Raw genomic sequence first — 18,316 nt, forward strand, 5'->3', positions numbered from 1 at the left:
AATGTTGACAGTTGTTTAAGTGGCTTTGGATGAAAGTGTATATTAAAATAGATGATCATATTAAGGAACCCTGCTTCACAATGGTCTCCCTGAGTCCTTGTAGTCAATAGTACCAAACACTGAGTAGATTGTTAGCTTGGCTACTGATATGAATTATGGAAGTCCTTTGCTCTTTCCTTAATGTGCTGCTGCCTGCCAAGCCATTAAAGGATAGCTAATATATTAGTGTGTAGCAGGGATCATCTCCTAACATTGACAGCCTTCCTCTGTTGGAGCCTTTAAGACTTTGCCAGAGGGGGGGGTGTGTGTGTGTGTGTGTGTGTGTGTGTGTGTGTGTGTGTGTGTGTGTGTGTGTGTGTGTGTGTGTGTGTGTGTGTGTGTGTGTGTGTGTGTGAGTGCAGCTTCCCCTGGGGATCAATAAACTGTCCATACTGTAAGTGCTCTAAGCACTTTACACTGTAAGAGCGGTATCTCTCACCTCATTCAGTACCTATGTGTTGAGCCCTTCACCTACAGTATGTGACAGATAGTTGATTGTAGTTGTTGTTGCTCTACTCCCATAGAGGTCTGGGATTGACCTATATGTGTTTGTGTTTTCCAGTATGAGTTCAAGGCCAAGAACATCAAGAAGAAAAAAGTGAGCATCATCGTGTCTGTGGACGGAGTCAAGGTGGTCCTCCGGAAGAAACAGAAGGTAAGGCTGGGCCAATCAGAAAGCAGGGTTATGATGATGTCATTACAAAGGGACCAATCAATGAGTAGGTTTATGATGATGTCATTATGAAGACACAAATCAAATTATAGGATTATGATGATGTCATTATGAAAGGACCAATCAGAGAGCAGGGTTATGGCGATGTCATTATGATGACGTCATTATGAAAGACCAATCAGAGAGCAACGTTATGAAGATGTCATTATTAAGGGTCCAATCAGAGCATGGTTATGATGATGTCATTATGAAGGAACAAATCTAAGATGGCTTATGTCAATGTCATTATGAGGGGAATAAAATTGTTACATCAACAAATCCATGGGATTCTTCTGTCTTGTAAATGTTGTGTTCTTGTCTGTCGTAAAATATTACATTTAGACTTCATGTTATCTTTCGACTATGAATTAGAGGTCGTCACAGGTCCAAAAAGTTGGATCTGTTCCGAAATGGACCTGGGGCTTTCCCACTCGGACCCAATATGTGTCGTGTCTTTGGCATCATTAAAACTGAAGACATATTTATCAAATAACTCTCTAATTATTATTACGCGATTAAACTGATTAATCGTGTAACTGTAATTAACTAGGAAGTCGGGGCACCAAGGAAAATATTCAGATTACAAAGTTATAATTTTCCTAATATAACTTTCAGATATTTTAATATCTGATCACTTAGTCTTCTGATTAATGACGTATTCTTTACCTCACGTCAGTCTCATTCCAAACGTCGTAAATTGTTGGTTATCTGCACGAACCCAGTCTTCACTATGAGTCATCCATACATCAATTGTCTTAAAATCATTTATTTACAAACTAGGTAATTCACAGAAATGCATAACAAACAGTAGATATCGTTACAAAGAAATGATAGAGGAATGTGCCCTAATGGGCTAAACCGGCATGGCGGCTTGTTAGACAAAAGGGGAGTGGGGGTCAGCTGAGAAGGCACTACAGAGTTGATAATTATAACAATTGAAATACTAAACCTTTGCACATGAATGCTCACTCATTCGGGAACAATTGCAATCAATATATATATTTATGCTCAGTATGTCGTCGGGATCTCTGTTGAAAAGTTTGTTTCTGTTGGAGAGTCTGTCTGCCCTCTCTCTCTCTGTCGTGGTTAGAATGGGTAGTTCAGAGTGACATTCATTAATGTCGTTATAGGACAGATTTTTCGGAGGTTGTCGGTCGTCGCGTTCAATGATACAGAATTCCTAGCTGCAGACTAGTAATTAATATCAAAGACTTGTTCTTATTCTGTCGGTATCGATAACCACGTGGTATGGTTAAAAGTTCAGCAAGAGGAATACATGGTCAAACCTTGGCCCTCTCGTTATCGAGGTAAGCTGGTCTCCAACCTTTAGCCATCTCGTAATTGAGGTAAGCTCGGTCTGTGGATAGAAAACCTAGGTGGGGGTTTTATTCGGAAGAGCAGAAAAGGGCCTGTCCCATGACGCCAGACCATAACTGTGCTCATGGGCGGTCCTCGGATTTAGTTAAACTCCAAAGGGAATTGGAGTTTACTTCATTAAACAGTCCAAAATTACATTACACAATTTCACAAATAGCTTCATCCTTACTCATTCATTTTATACAACCATTAGATGTAAGTCTCATACCTGAGACTCTTCTATAAACATGATTATGGTAATATGGCGGCATTGTCTCATGAGTTTCACAAAATTGTACCAAACAGACCAGTTCGTAGCTGGATTCTTCACAGATCTTTTATACCTTCTCCAGAACATAAATGTCATTAGGTTCTCCAGTTCTGTGAAGTGGAAGAACTCCTTTGTTCTCTCTATGAAACCCACTCTGTCTCTATACTGTGGCCATGAGGAGAGAATCTCCTCATAGGAATTTACGACCGCTCTTGCAGAGCCTGGTGTCAGAAGTATAGAGGTCGGGGGATGGTGCATAGAAAAGGCCTGGTGCAGAGGGAGGGGGGTCAACTGTGCTCGCTGTACCCAAAGAGGGCAACGTCATGACATATGCGTAAATAAAAATGTTCAATAGAGACCCGTTTTGAACGGACCCTGGGACTACTAGACCTGTTCCGTATAGACGTGGTCAGATCCAGACTCGGTCTGGTTCGAGTGAGGAAAGCAACAGAAAATGTATTTTTTAAGCTACTTTATTAACCGGAGCTGATAAATCGCGAGAGGAGGGAGAGAGAGGTGGTGATGCTGCTCTAGCAGCCAGGGGAGGGGCCGTACTGGGAGCGAGTGAAACAACGACAAGGGGGAGGGGTGAGAGACAGCAACCAACCAAGCCGACTCGCGCTATAGGAAACTATTCACTTTCATAGCTAGGTTATTTATCATCAAATATGATTACGTAGTACCTGTCTTGACTGAATCAAACCGGGAGAAGCTAGTCAAGCTAGCTAACGTTAGCTAGCTAGGCTTATTGAGGCTGCAGTGCATGCGCTTTCTCATCCTACAGTTACAAATAACAACAACTCCATTCAGAATATTAAGTAGTTGTTGGTCGTTGTAGCCTATCCTTCTCTTTTAACTTTTAATTCCGTCATTTTAATTCCATCTTCCATTGATTAGATATCTCCTCACTGTCTCTATGACTGTAGCCTATTGCCGCTTTGATGAATTATGACTGGCCAACAACAAGCTACACGCACCACGCTCAACTCTCGCTCTACTGCAGTAGTCGTGTTCGGATTTGTACGTGTTGAAATTACACATAGCCGAGGGACAGTTCAGTTAAAATTACACATACCCGAGACCCGTGTGTCAGGTGCGTCGTAAAAGCTAGACCAAGGCACAGCGGGTATCATGCTCATCTTCTTTATTTATTATAAGAGAACACTTAAACAAAATATAAACTAACGCCAAACAACAGTTCCGTAAGGACACAAGCACTATACGAAAAACAACCACCCACCAAAACCCAAAGGAAAACAGGCTGCCTAAGTATGGTTTCCAATCAGAGACAACGAAAGACACCTGCCTCTGATTGGAAACCACACTCGGCAAACCTGGAAAACGGAACATAGAAAATGAAAACTAGAACCAAAATCCCCTAGACAAAAAAACACAAAACACAAAACAAACACCCCCTGCCACGCCCTGACCAACTACAATGACAAATAACCCCTTTACTGGCCAGGACGTGACACCGTGACAATCATATCAGATCTGACCCAGACCCGTGACATTATTTTGGGTACAGGTGGATCCGTGAAGACCTCTACTCTGAATGTCCACTGTTGTGATTGATTGTTAACATCACCTTGACTTCCTTGCCCACAGAGGAAAGAGTGGACCTGGGACGAGAGCAAGATGCTGATCATGTCTGACCCCATATACAGGTCAGTGTCACACCTATTGTACAGCTCTGCCTCACTCATCACTCCATTTTCTTACCCTTTTGACCAACCAGGGTCTTGTCTCAATTTAACCCCCACCTATTCCCCATATAGTGCACTACTTCACCCAGAGCCAATGTAGTGCACTCGGACATCATTTGAAAATACATTCTTTATCTCAGTTCACCTTCCTGGTATAAAAATAGCAGAAGCTCCTTTAGTGAATCCCATTTTTATGGGCCACACTGATGGTCCAACCGGATAACACATTGAAGTCATTCATATGTGCTGCTACACACTCTGATAATAGGCCTCTACGTATGTGCCATCGGCAATTACACTCATACAGTATATATTGGTTAGGGTTTGGCTTGTAGCCACAGCATACGTGACGACTGGCTCGATTCAGTACTATGTAGCAAAATTTGAAATAGTATTTTTTACACTGGATAAAAGTAGAGAATAACAGAGCTAGAAAATGGTATATATCATATACTGTAGTTGAGGAACAATGGGAAAGTAATTATACTTTGAAAGTTATTAAACTTGTAACCCTACTTTTGAGAAAATGTATCTTGAATGTTTTGGTACACCTACTGGAGAACTCTTCTTTGTCTCCACCCATTCAGCATCGTTCACACCCTCTTAAGCTTTAGCCCCACCCATCTCTTTATTAAGGATTCACATGAGGCCATGTGCTAAACAGACTGAGCATAGTAGTGTAGTGTAGTAAACAAACAAATATTTCAATACAAAGTGATGAAAGTAGTAGCAAAAAATCTAGTCCTTGGCCTATATCTTCATTTGACTTTGGTGCAAGTCATGTTGTTCTTCACATTACCATCTCTGGTAAAAACATAAAATATTAAATCAAATCAAAGTTTATTTGTCACATGAACAGGATACAGAAGGTGTAAAAGGTACAGTGAAATGGTTACTTGCAAATTTGCATAGTAGCAATATCAAAAATAGAAAGTGTCCAAATAAATATTGTATAAATATTTTATAATTATTAGATGATTCTTACCCAGACACACTTGACCCATCTAAATTGATGGGTCATGTGAAAGAAATGCTATAACCCCCCCAGACACACCCGGCCAACTTGATGGGTCATGTAATCATCTGGCTATGTGGAGTCTTGTTTAGACATGTAGCAAGCTAAACAATGAACCTAATGGTGCTTTCAAGACAACTGGGAAAATGGAAAAATACGAGGTCAAATCATGACGTCAGTGATCTTCAGGTCAGAAAGTCTGGGCTCTAGAAAGAGGCCCAAGTTCCCGAGTTGAAATTCCGAGTTGGATGACCGCTCAAAAAGATTTTGGGATTCGGAGCTAGTTTTTTTTAGTTCCCAGTTGTCTTGAACACACTGAAGTCGGAAGTCTGAGATTTCCAAGTTCCCAGTTCCAAGTTCCCACTTGTTTTGAACGCAGAATAGCAATACAAACTGATTGTCATAGCTAGCCACCATGCATGAATCTTCAGGTAGCTAAAGCTAACCAAATAGGTTCAATGTTAGCTAGCTAGCTAATAGCTCCCATGATATCCAACTTTTCAGGGAAGTTAGGAACAAATATACACAGGCTGTTAGGAAAGCTAAGGCTAGCTTTTTCAAACAGAAATTTGCATCCTGTAGTACTAACTCAAAAAAGGTCTGGGACACTGTAAAGTCCATGGAGAATAAGAACACCTCCTCCCAGCTGCCCACTGCTCTGAGGCTAGGAAACACTGTTACCACCGATAAATCCACTATAATTGAGTATTTCAATAAGCATTTCTCTACGGCTGGCCATGCTTTCCACCTGGCTACCCCTACCCCGGTCAACTGCCCGGCACCCTCCACAGCAAACCGCCAAAGCCCCCACCATTTCTCCTTCACCCAAATCCAGATAGCTGATGTTCTGAAAGAGCTGCAAAATCTGTACCCCTACAAATCAGCCGGGCTAGACAATCTGGACCCTCTCTTTCTAAAATTATCTGCCGAAATTTTTGCAACCCCTATTACTAGCCTGTTCAACCTCTCTTTCCTATCGTCTGATATTCCCAAAGATTGGAAAGCTGCCGTGGTCATCCCCCTCTTCAAAGGGGTGACACTCTAGACCCAAACTGCTACAGACCTATATCTATCCTACCCTGTCTTTCTAAGGTCTTCGAAAGTCAAGTTAACAAACAGATTACCGACCATTTCGAATCCCACCGTACCTCTCCGCTATGCAATCTGGTTTCCGAGCTGGTCACGGGTGCACCTCAGCCACGCTCAAAGTCCTAAATGACATCGTAACCGCCATCGATAAGAGACATTACTGTGCAGCCGTATTCATCGACCTGGCCAAGGCTTTCAACTCTGTCAATCACCACATTGTTATTGGCAGACTCGACAGCCTTGGTTTCTCAAATGATTGCCTCGCCTGGTTTACCAACTACTTCTCTGATAGAGTTCAGTGTGTCAAATCGGAGGGCCTGTTGTCCGGACCTCTGGCAGTCTCTATGGGGGTGCCACAGGGTTCAATTCTCGGGCCGACTCTCTTCTTTGTATACATCAGTGATGTTGCTCTAGCTGCTGGTGATTCTCTGATCCACCTCTACGCAGACGACACCATTCTGTATACTTCTGGCCGTCTTTGGAAACTGTGTTAACTAACCTCCAGACGAGCTTCAATGCCATACAACTCTCCTTCCGTGGCCTCCAACTGTTCTTAAACGCAAGTAAAACTAAATGCATGCTATTCAATTGATCACTGCCCGCACCTGCTCGCCCGTCCAGCATCACTACTCTGGACGGCTCTGACTTAGAATACGTGGACAACTACAAATACCTAGGTGTCTGGTTAGACTGTAAACTCTCCTTCCAGACTCACATTAAGCATCTCCAATCCAAAATTAAATCTAGACTCGGCTTCCTATATCGCAACAAAGCATCCTTCACTCATGCTGCCAAACATACCCTCGTAAAACTGACCATCCTACCTATCCTCGACTTCGGTGATGTCATCTATAAAATAGACTCCAACACTCTACTCAACAAACTGGATGCAGTCTATCACAGTGCCATCCGTTTTGTCACCAAAGCCCCATACACTACCCACCATTGCGACCTGTACGCTCTCGTTGGTTGGCCCTCGCTTCATACTCGTCGCCAAACCCACTGGCTATAGGTTATCTACAAGTCTCTGCTAGGTAAAGCCCTATCTTATCTCAGCTCACTGGTCACCATAGCAGCACCCACTCGTAGCACGCGCTCCAGCAGGCATATCTCACTGGTCACCCCCAAAGCCAATTCCTCCTTTGGTCGTCTTTCCTTCCAGTTCTCTGCTGTCAATTACTGGAACGAACTGCAAAAATCTCTGAAGCTGGAGACTCATATCTCCCTCACTAGCTTCAAGCACCAGCTATCAGAGCAGCTCACAGATCACTGCACCTGTACATAGCCCATCTGTAAACAGCCCATCTATCTACTTACCTCATCCCTATACTGTATTTATTTATTTATCTTGCTCCTTTGCACCCCAGTATCCCTACTTGCACATTCATCTTCTGCACATCTACCATTCCAGTGTTTAATTGCTATATTGTAATTACTTTGCCACCATGGCCTATTTATTGCCTTAACTCCCTTATCTTACCTCATTTGCACTCACTGTATTTAGACTTTTTGTTTTATTTTGTTCTACTGTATTATTGACTATGTTTTGTTTATTCCATGTGTAACTCTGTGTTGTTGTATGTGTCGAATTGCTATGCTTTATCTTGGCCAGGTCGCAGTTGCAAATGAGAACTTGTTCTCAACTAGCCTACCTGGTTAAATAAAGGTGAAATAAAAAATAAAAAAATAAATAAACTAGCAACGCAAATGGATTTCTGAAATATGAATAATATTACTACACAGATAATACACGTAATGTTAGCTAGTGAGCCAGCCAATTAACATTAGCTAGCTAGCTAACAGTACACTTTAACTTTAATGAAAACTATCTAACAAAATTTGAAATGTATAATATCTGAAACTGTAGCTAGCTAAACTCTTACAAACATGGATGAATGCTTCTCCCTCTCTGTCACAGATGCCATGGTTGCCCTTAGTGTGAAGATGTAATCCAGAGACAAGTGTTTTATACAACTGTTCTGTTTTTGACTCCCTCTGCATATTTGTAATCAAAAGCCAGAATGTAGCTATCATACTCTGCTTCCACTGGGCATTCCACTGATTTCAAAACCCGGTCAACTTCTCCCATGACAACAACACTGTTGATCGCCGTTTCTTCCCACATCACTGTCATCGGAAGACTCTACAATGTCTGGTTCAATTCAAATATTTTTACCTAAATCAGTGATTTCCTCATCGTCTAATGCATTCCAGCTACTTAGTTAGAGAGTCAGCATGGCACGATTGTCCTTCAGAAAGTAGTCCATCACAACTTTTTCCCACTGATTTTTGTCTATATGATAGCGGCTGTTAAATTCAGGACAGCACTTTTGCAGTTCTTCTTGATATCCTTAAAAAAAACAGTGTTAGAAAGGATGATCTACACATACTGAGCAGCTCATGTTATAAATCCGAACTCATCTCTCGACATGTCTAGCCCACCCATTATCTCAATCAATCATGGCTATTAGGAAGGTTATGTTTTTTCCCCGTGGCTAAACCAACTAGGCTCGTAATTTAACCATTTTATTTGTATTTACAGATGGCTTACACGTTTGTTATTAAGGCACATGAAAGTTTACATGTTCCAGAAAGCATTTCTGTCAAAAAACGCATTTTGATAAAAAAGAAATGTTTACGTTCAAATGCCTCTCCTGTGAAGTAGTGACGTGCGACATACGCCTAATTTCCTGAAACGAGTCACGTGTGAGTTTGTGTTTGTGCATGTGTGCCTTTGCGTGCGTTTGTGGTTTTTCGGGGACATCTCTGTTCTTACATGGTAGCCATGTTAGCCACAGCATTATAGCTACATCTGTAGGCAACAACACCTCTGTCACACTGACCCTCAACATGTGGCGGCCCCTCGGGGGTGTGTGCTTAGTCCTCCCCTGTACTCCCTGTTCACTCATGACTGTGTGTGGCCACGCACGACTCCAACACCATCATCAAGTTTGTTGATGACACAATGGTGGTAGGCCTGATCACCGATGGCGATGAGATGGGCTACAGGCAGCAGTAGGGGTTAGTGCCGTTTAAGATGAGGGAGGTTTTAAAAAAAGAAAAATTATGAACATGGCCTTATTTCTATTGCAGCATATTGGATGACTGTCATTCATATTACATTCACCCAGCTCAATGTAACATTGATATGGCTAGGCTACTCCATGATGCTCACATCTTTCCTGTACCCATCATGAGGTTGCTACAGCCTAGCCTATGAATTAAGGATTGCAATGTAGGTGCACAGGTCGAGAGAATTTTGAGTAATCAAAGTGACAGACAGTGACACATTCAATACTGCCTTGCACACTCTTGCCTGCATATAGCTGATCTAGTGTGTAATCATTAGTCCAACAGATGCAATGAATACACCCCTGATCACACGTAAACACAGTTCACTTTCATAGCAGCCACATACAAACAGCTCGTATATATAATTCTTTCTTGCATCTTTCTGTGCGCTCTCCTCCTCTCACCTTTTCCCTTCGCTTGTGGACTTCAGTACACAAAACATCAGCTGTCTGTGACCCACTACAATCATGCAGTACAGTGTACAGTCAGCAGCAAGCAGTTTAGTTGTTACACTGGCGGGCCCCCGTTGCAATAAATTATTGGATAGCCATAGCCAGCTACTTAACATAGAATCCATCTCGGTTTCAGCTGGTTGTTTGAGTAGGCTAAATTAGTTAGCTGCATTCGATGCTAGCTAAGTAAGTGAAAGTGAAAAAATATATAAAACGAAATATAGCTAGCTCTCTCTCTCTTGCTTCTCCTTAATATGGAGATATCACCAGATGTTATGTACTGCAGTGATAGCTAGTTGTAGCTTATGCTTTCAGTACTAAATTCATTCTTTGATCCTTTGATTTGGTGGACAACATGTCAGTTCATGCTGCAAGAGCTCTCATAGGTTGGAGGATGTCCTCCGGTTATTGTTATAATTACTGTGTAAGTCTATAGAAGGGGGTGAGAACCATGAGCCTCCTAGGTTTTTGTATTGAAGTCAATGTACCCACAGGAGGACAGAAGCTAGCTAGCGGCTACACCATGGTGCTACCCTAAAGAGTGCCAATGGGGCTACTGTAGATCTTCATTGCAAAACAGTGTTTTAATCAATTATTTGGTGACATGACTATATTTAGTATATCTTTTTTTAAAGGAAATTCACTGAGGATGGTCCTCCCCTTCCTCCTCTGAGGATCCTCCACTGCTTGGCAGTGTGGCGCAAGGACAACAACCTCTCCCTCAACATCAGTAAGACAAAGGAGCTGATTGTTGACTACAGGAGAAAGAGGGGAGAGCACACCCCTATCCACATCGACAGGGCTGTTGTGGAGTGGGTTGAGAGCGTCAATTCCCTTGGCATCCACATCACTAAGGACTTAATATGGTCCACACACCCGTACAATCGTGAAGAGGGCACGACAGAGCATCTTCTCCCTCAGGAGGCTGAAAAGATTTGGCATGGGCCTTCAGATCCTTAAAAACTTCTACAGCTGCACCATCTAGAGCATCTTGACTGGCTGCATCACCGCTTGGAAGGGCAAATGCATCACCCTCGACCACAAAACTCTACAGAGAGTGGTGCAAACGGCCCAGTACATCACTTGGGCTGAGCTCCCTGCCATCCAGGAACACTATATCAGGCGGTGTCAGAGGAAGGCTCGAAAAATTGCCAAAGACTTCAGCCAACCAAGCCATAGATTGTTTACTCTGCTACCGTCCGGCAAAAGGAATCTGAGCATAAGCCATAAGACTGCTAAATTGCCATAAATAGTTAATTAAATGGTTACACGGTCTGCATTTACCCTATCTTGCACTGAATCTATGCACACTTACAAGACGATACACTGAGTGTACAAAGCATTAGGAACACCTGCTCTTTTCATGACATTGAGTGACCAGGTGATTCCAGTTGAAAGCTATCATCCCTTATAGATGTCACCTATTAAATCCAATTCAATCAGTGTAGATGAAGGGGAGGAGACAGCTTAAAGAAGGATTTTTAAGCCTTTAGACAATTGAGACATTGATTGTGTGTGTGCCATTCAGAGGGTGAATGGGCAATACAAAATATTTAAGTGCCTTTGAACAGGGTATGACAAACACACACACACTCATACCGACACAACACACACACCAACGCCTCGTTCCCGGACAGATTTAAACACCAATTTCGCCCACTTCAAGGAGAACAATATCGAGCTGCCGATGCAGGCCCCCAAAGCTTACAAGGACTGTGTGCTCTCGTTCTCCGTGGCAGACGTGAGTAAGTCATTTAAGCATGTTAACCCTCGCAAGGCTGTTGGCCCAGACGGCATCCCAAGCCATGTCCTCAGAGCATGTGCAGACCAGCTGGCTGGAGTGTTTACCGACATACTGATTCTCTCCTGATCCCAGTCTGTTGTTCCCACTTGCTTCAAGATGTCCACCATCGTTCCTGTACCCATGAAAGCTAAGGTAACTAAACTAAATGACTATCGCCACCTAGCACTCACTTCTGTCATCATGAAGTGCTTTGAGAGGCTAGTTAAGGCTAACCCCCTCCTGTACTCCCTGTTCACCCATGACTGTGTGGCCACGCACGTCTCCAACTCAATCATCAAGTGTGCTGTCGACAGTGGTAGGCCTGATTACCAACAACGATGAGACAGCCTACAGGGAGGAGGTGAGAGCCCTGGCGGAGTGGTGCCAGGAAAATAACCTCTCCCACAACGTCAACAAAACAAAGAAGGAGCTGATCGTGGACTACAGGAGACAGCAGAGAGGGCACGCCCCCATCCACTTCGACTGAGCCACGGTGGAGAGGGTCAAAAGCTTCAAGTTCCTCAGAGTGCGCATCACTGATAACCTGAAATGGTCCCTTCATGCAGGGCTCTCCAGAGGGGGGTGTGGTCAGCCCAACACATCACTGGGGGCACTCTGCCTGCCCTCCAGGACATCTACAGCACCCAGTGTCACAGGCAGCCCAAGAAGATCATCAAGGACCTCAGCCACCCGAGCAATGGCCTGTTCACCCCGCTACCATCTACTGAGAAACAGCTTCTACCTCCAGGCCACAAGACTGTTAAAAAGTCACCACTAGCCTTAGTCACTGTTCTACCACCCGATACTCTTCCTTCCACCTTAGAGTCTTCTTGCCTATGTACAATACATAGTCATTGAACAGTGGTCACTTTAATAATGTTTAAATACTGTTTTACTCTTTTGATATGTACAGTTGAAGTCGGAAGTTTACATACCCCTTAGCCAAATACATTTAAACTCAGTTTTTCACAATTCCTGACATTTAATCAGAGTAAAATTTCTGTGTCTTAGGTCAGTTAGGTCAGTTAGAATAATACTAGAGAAAATTATTTTTTTCAGATTTTATTTCTTTCATTTCATTCCCAGTGGGTCTGAAGTTTACATACACTCAATTAGTATTTGGTAGCATTGCCTTTAAATTGTTGAACTTTGGTCAAATGTTTTGGGTAGCCTTCCACAAGCTTCCCACAATAAGTTGGGTGAATTTTGGCCCATTCCTCCTGACAGAGCTGGTGTAACTGAGTCAGGTTTGTTGGCCTCCTTGCTCGCACACGCTTTTTCAGTTCTGCCCACATATTTCTATGGGATTGAGGTCATGGCTTTGTAATGGCCACTCCAATACCATGACTTTGTTGTCCTTAAGCCATTTTGCCACAACTTTGGAAGTATCCTTGGGGTCATTGTCCATTTGGAAGACCCATTTGCGATAAAGCTTTAACTTCCTGACTGATGTCTTGAGATGTTGCTTCAATATATCCACATAATTGTCCTACCTCATGATCTATTTTGTGAAGTGCACCAGTCCTTCCTGCAGCAAAGCATCCCCACAGCATGATGCTGCCACCCCCGTGCTTCACAGTTGGGATGGTGTTCTTCGGCTTGCAAGCCTCCCCCTTTTCCTTCCAAACATAACAATGGTCATTATGGCCAAAGAGTTCTATTTTTGTTTCATCAAACCAGAGGACATTTCTCCAAAAAGTACGATCTTTGTCCCCATGTGCAGTTGCAAACCGTAGTCTGGCTTTTTTTATGGCTGTTTTGGAGCAGTGGCTTCTTCCTTGCTGAGCGGCCTTTCAGGTTATGTCGATATAGGACTCGTTTTACTGTGGATATAGATACTTTTGTACCTGTTTCCTCCAGCATCTTCACAAGGTCCTTTGCTGTTGTTCTGGGATTGATTTGCACTTTTCGCACCAAAGAACGCGTCTCCTTCCTGAGCGGTATGACGGTTGCGTGGTCCCATGGTGTTTATACTTGCGTACTACTGTTTGTACAGATGAACGTGGTACCTTCAGGCATTTGGAAATTGCTCCCATGGATGAGCCAGACTTGTGGAGGTCTACAATTGTTTTTCTGAGGTTTTGGCTGATTTCTTTTGATTTTCCCATGATGTCAAGCAAAGAGGCACTGAGTTTGAAGGTAGGCCTTGAAATACATCCACAGGTACATCTCCAATTGACTCAAATGATGTCAATTAGCCTATCAGAAGCTTTTAAAGCCATGACATAATTTTCTGGAATTTTCCAAGCTGTTTGAAGGCACAGTCAACTTAGTATGTAAACGTCTGACCCACTGGAATTGTGATACAGTGAATTATAAGTTAAATAATCTGTCTCTAAACAATTGTTGGAAAAATTACTTGTGTCATGCACAAAGTAGTTGTCCTAACCAACTTGCCAAAACTATAGTTTGTTAACAAGAAATGTGTGGAGTGGTTGAAAAACGAGTTTTAATGACTCCAACCTAAGTGTATGTAAACTTCTGACTTCAACTGTAGCTGTATTTGTATTTTATTTTTATTCCTCTTGTGTTAGTTACTATGGTTTTATTTTTTTATTTCTCTGCATCATTGGGAAAGGTTCGTAAGCAATCACTTCACTGTAAAGTCTACACAAGTTGCATTCGGCACATGTGATCAATAAAATGTGATATGATTTGTCTGTGTGTGTGTGTGTGTGTGTCTGTGTGACAGAGACACACAGAACATCATCTCTCTTAGTGCAGGTCTTTTTATAGCTGTAATTAGCTGTGTTTGTTCCCACTGGATGCTGTTTATAGCTCTGTAGCCTAGTGTGCTGTAGAATGGCTGACACTGACCATATACCAGCTCAGTGTGTGTGTGTGAGTGAGACAGAGGGCTGACCATATATCGTGTGTGTGTGTGCGTGTGTGAGACAAGAGGGCTGACCATATACCAGCTCAGCACATCACAGGGACAAGGACAGTGAATTTGTCTTCTTTTTATGGGTATGACTGGTGGTGGTTTATTCCTAAACCAAAGTCGGATTCATTCGGGCACACCGTAGCAAAACGTTTCAATAGTTTTTTTTTTGTCCAAGTAGTCCCTCCCTCTTTCAGTCTTTTCTTCTGTTTGTTGCATAATGAACACGATGCAGAAATCAGGGAATGTTGATGAAGGGAATCACGTGAAAATGCTAACCTGGGACAGTGTTGGTTATATCATAGGTCTCTCTGTGAAAATGTATACTGGTAGTGTCACGACTTCGGCGGTCAAAGTCACCGACCTTTTCCATTGGTTTTGTCTTGTCATCCATCACACCTGGTTCCAATTCCATCAATTACATGTTATGTATTTAACCCTCTGTTCACGCTCATGTCCTTGTCGGTAATTGTTTGTTGTAGTGCTTGTGCACGGTATGCTGGTATTTACTGGGTTTTGTTTGACCCATTTATTGTATTGTTCTGTTGACGGTGGTTTATGGATATTAAACGACACCGTTGTAAATCAGTTTCCGCTCTCCTGCGCCTGACTTCTCTGCCACCAGTACACATTGCACTACAGGTAGCTACTATGTTGACTCAACATTGCATTTTGGCCTCTTATTTAATAGTTGTGTGCCAATGTAAGCATAGTGACAAAGCCTGCCTTCCAATGTTTGTCCAACATTCTTCCAAATGTTTCTCCAGGATCTTCTACGTGTCCCATGACTCCCAGGACCTGAAGATCTTCAGCTACATCGCCAGAGACGGCTCCAACAACTCCTTCAGGTGTAACGTCTTCAAATCCAAGAAGAAGGTGAGCGAGACTAGGCCATATTGCTCCTCTGTGTAAGTCACCTGTATCTTATGTCTCCCTCTCTCTCTCTCTTTCTTTCTTTCTTTATCATCTTTCTCTGACATGAATAACAACAAAGTAATATCCCACTCTCTCCCCCGTCAGACCCAGGCCATGCGTATCGTGCGTACGGTGGGCCAGGCGTTTGAGGTGTGTCATAAGCTTAGTCTGCAGCACGCCCATCAGGGAATAGATGGACAGGCAGATGGAGAGAGTGACAAGTCCACAGAGGACACCCCAGCTGAGGGTGAGAGAGCGGGGGAGAGGCACACATACCAACTGCCACAACACTGTTACACTCCTACATTGATCACTAAACATGACAGACAGACCGATATAAACACACACAAACACAGATCACCATAACACTTATTGTCTCACAAAGATTTTGTCCTATCATTTCATTGACTGACAAAACGGATGCAGAAACTGAACACGCTGTTCATGTGTGAACCAAGAAGGACACCTGACCATTAGTGATGATGTCATTGTGTTCCTCTTTCCCGCAGGTCGTCAGTTGACAGGGGCGGAGGAGGGGTGTGGAGAGGAAGGGGAGCCCCAGGCACAGTCCCAGTCTGTGTGTGAGCAGGCGGTCAACGAGATCCTCCAGAGTCTGGCCCAACTCAACGTGGTCCAGCCTGGACACACCATCATGGTAAGAGCACCTGACTTACTTTACTTATTCCTTTCTGCTCCTGGAGGAGAACAGGGCCTCAACAGGCACCGTCCCAGTCTGTGTGAGCTGGTGGTCAACAGGGCCTCAACAGGGAGTCAACAAGGCCTCAATAGGACCTCAACAAGGCCTCAACGGGGAGTCAATAGGACCTCAACGGGGAGTCAATAGGACCTCAACGGGGAGTCAATAGGACCTCAACGGGGAGTCAATAGGACCTCAACGGGGAGTCAATAGGACCTCAACGGGGAGTAAACAGTGAAGCCTGGGTAATGTTCATAACTTCATTCCAGGGGTGTATAATAAGAGTTTCTATTGGACATATTCACATAAGGAATCATTGTCTCACGTCAGATGGTGTACTCCTACATAACGCTTGTCCCTCAACCTGTCTGTCTGGTAGGACGTGGAACTGATCTCTAAAAATCTAGATTTTACTCAGCGTGTAACTAGCTGTGCCAGCTATCAGATATCAGACAGATTAGTGGAGATGTCTGTCGCGCTATCTTACGTGAGACAATGGGCAAGGAATGGAACTTAAATATTTTGGTCAGCTGGGCTAGTAGACCACATTTAACCCAGATCTATATTGTGGTTCCCTGCGGCACTGTCTATTTAACCCAGATCTTTGGCTGTAGTTTCCCTGCGGCAGTGTCTATTTAACCCAGATCTTTGGCTGTAGGTTCCCTGCGGCAGTGTCTATTTAACCCAGATCTTTGGCTGTAGGTTCCCTGCGGCAGTGTCTATTTAACCCAGATCTTTGGCTGTAGGTTCCCTGCGGCAGTGTCTATTTAACCCAGATCTTTGGCTGTAGGTTCCCTGCGGCAGTGTCTATTTAACCCAGATCTTTGGCTGTAGGTTCCCTGCGGCAGTGTCTATTTAACCCAGATCTTTGGCTGTAGGTTCCCTGCGGCAGTGTCTATTTAACCCAGATCTTTGGCTGTAGGTTCCCTGCGGCAGTGTCTAATTAACCCAGATCTTTGGCTGTAGGTTCCCTGCGGCAGTGTCTATTTATCCCAGATCTTTGGCTGTAGGTTCCCTGCGGCAGTGTCTATTTAACCCAGATCTTTGGCTGTAGGTTCCCTGCGGCAGTGTCTATTTAACCCAGATCTTTGGCTGTAGTTTCCCTGCGGCAGTGTCTATTTAACCCAGATCTTTGGCTGTAGGTTCCCTGCGGCAGTGTCTATTTAACCCAGATCTTTGGCTGTAGGTTCCCTGCGGCAGTGTCTATTTAACCCAGATCTTTGGCTGTAGGTTCCCTGCGGCAGTGTCTATTTAACAAGGGATCTATAGCTGTAGTTCCTTGCAGCAGTGTCTATTTAACCTATATCTATGATGTAGTTCGCTGCAGAAGTGGATTGACCCCCCTGAGTCATGTCCTAGCCCTTTGTTACTTGGATGTAGTGTTTTGTGACCCACTGTGTCTGAGAGGAGTCTTAAACACACACAAGAAAACACACACAAGAATGCACACATATACAATACACCTATATATATATATATATATATATATATATACATACATACACCAGTGGAGGCTGCTGAGGGGAGGACAGCTCATAATAATGGCCGGACCGGCACGAATGGAATGGCATCAAACACATGGAAACCATGTGTTTGACTTATTTGATACCATTCCGCTCCAGCTATTATCACAAGCCTGTCCTCCCCAATTAAGGTGCCACTAGCCGCCTGTGATACACACACACGTATGATGGCGTGTTGCTCTGACAGAGATAGAGAATGCTCCCTACATTATTCACACCAGCCGCTGGCTGAGGGACAAGGCAGCCTTTACATGCCTGGCTAAACTATTAAAGCTTCACTCTGTTCTGGTCTAGTGTTCTGTCTGTCCTGTGTCTTTGTGTGTGGTGTTGTCATTGACAGCCTGGATCTTTGGTGGTGTTATGGGGCCCTGGGGCTGCCTAGTGGCCCTCAGAGAGAAGCAAGACTGTGTGAAACATGCCTCAACTCATCCACTTACAGTAGAACCGTAGGAACACACCAAAGGGTTGGGGCTATCCTGTCAATACTAGCTCCCCAAGCCCTTTAGGCTGTGGACATTCACTTATTTTCAATTGAAAGACGATGCCCAGAGCTTACCCATGATGTTGCGCTACGATTTAAGTCAATACATCATTGTTTCAGTCAAAGTATGATATATTCAGGCTTGAAGTGGGAAATCCAAAGTGGAGATCTGTGTTTTTTCCGTGTCAATGCTGTTTCCCCTATTAAATTACATGCTAATACTTTTCAGTCTGTTTATTTTCAGGGCTGGGTTTTATTTTTAATGTTACCATCAGTGGAGGCTGCTGAGTGGAGGATGACTCTTAATAATGTCCAGAATGGAAT

The 18,316-nt window shown here is 43.5% G+C and overlaps 1 protein-coding gene across 1 annotated transcript in view; it reads left to right on the forward strand.

Annotated features, from left to right (window-relative positions):
• si:dkey-34e4.1 (carboxyl-terminal PDZ ligand of neuronal nitric oxide synthase protein) overlaps nt 1-18,316 on the forward strand; it is a 183,845-nt gene that overhangs the window by 98,998 nt on the left and 66,531 nt on the right. Inside the window, exons 3-7 of the mRNA XM_014140244.3 lie at nt 602-694; nt 3,987-4,045; nt 15,144-15,252; nt 15,397-15,538; nt 15,801-15,946. Of these exons, the coding sequence (XP_013995719.3) occupies nt 602-694; nt 3,987-4,045; nt 15,144-15,252; nt 15,397-15,538; nt 15,801-15,946 (549 nt within the window). The remainder of the gene's footprint in view (nt 1-601; nt 695-3,986; nt 4,046-15,143; nt 15,253-15,396; nt 15,539-15,800; nt 15,947-18,316) is intronic.

This window comes from Salmo salar, chromosome 01 (assembly GCF_965601325.2).
Source record: "Salmo salar chromosome 01, fSalSal1, whole genome shotgun sequence".
Taxonomy (NCBI): domain Eukaryota; kingdom Metazoa; phylum Chordata; class Actinopteri; order Salmoniformes; family Salmonidae; genus Salmo; species Salmo salar.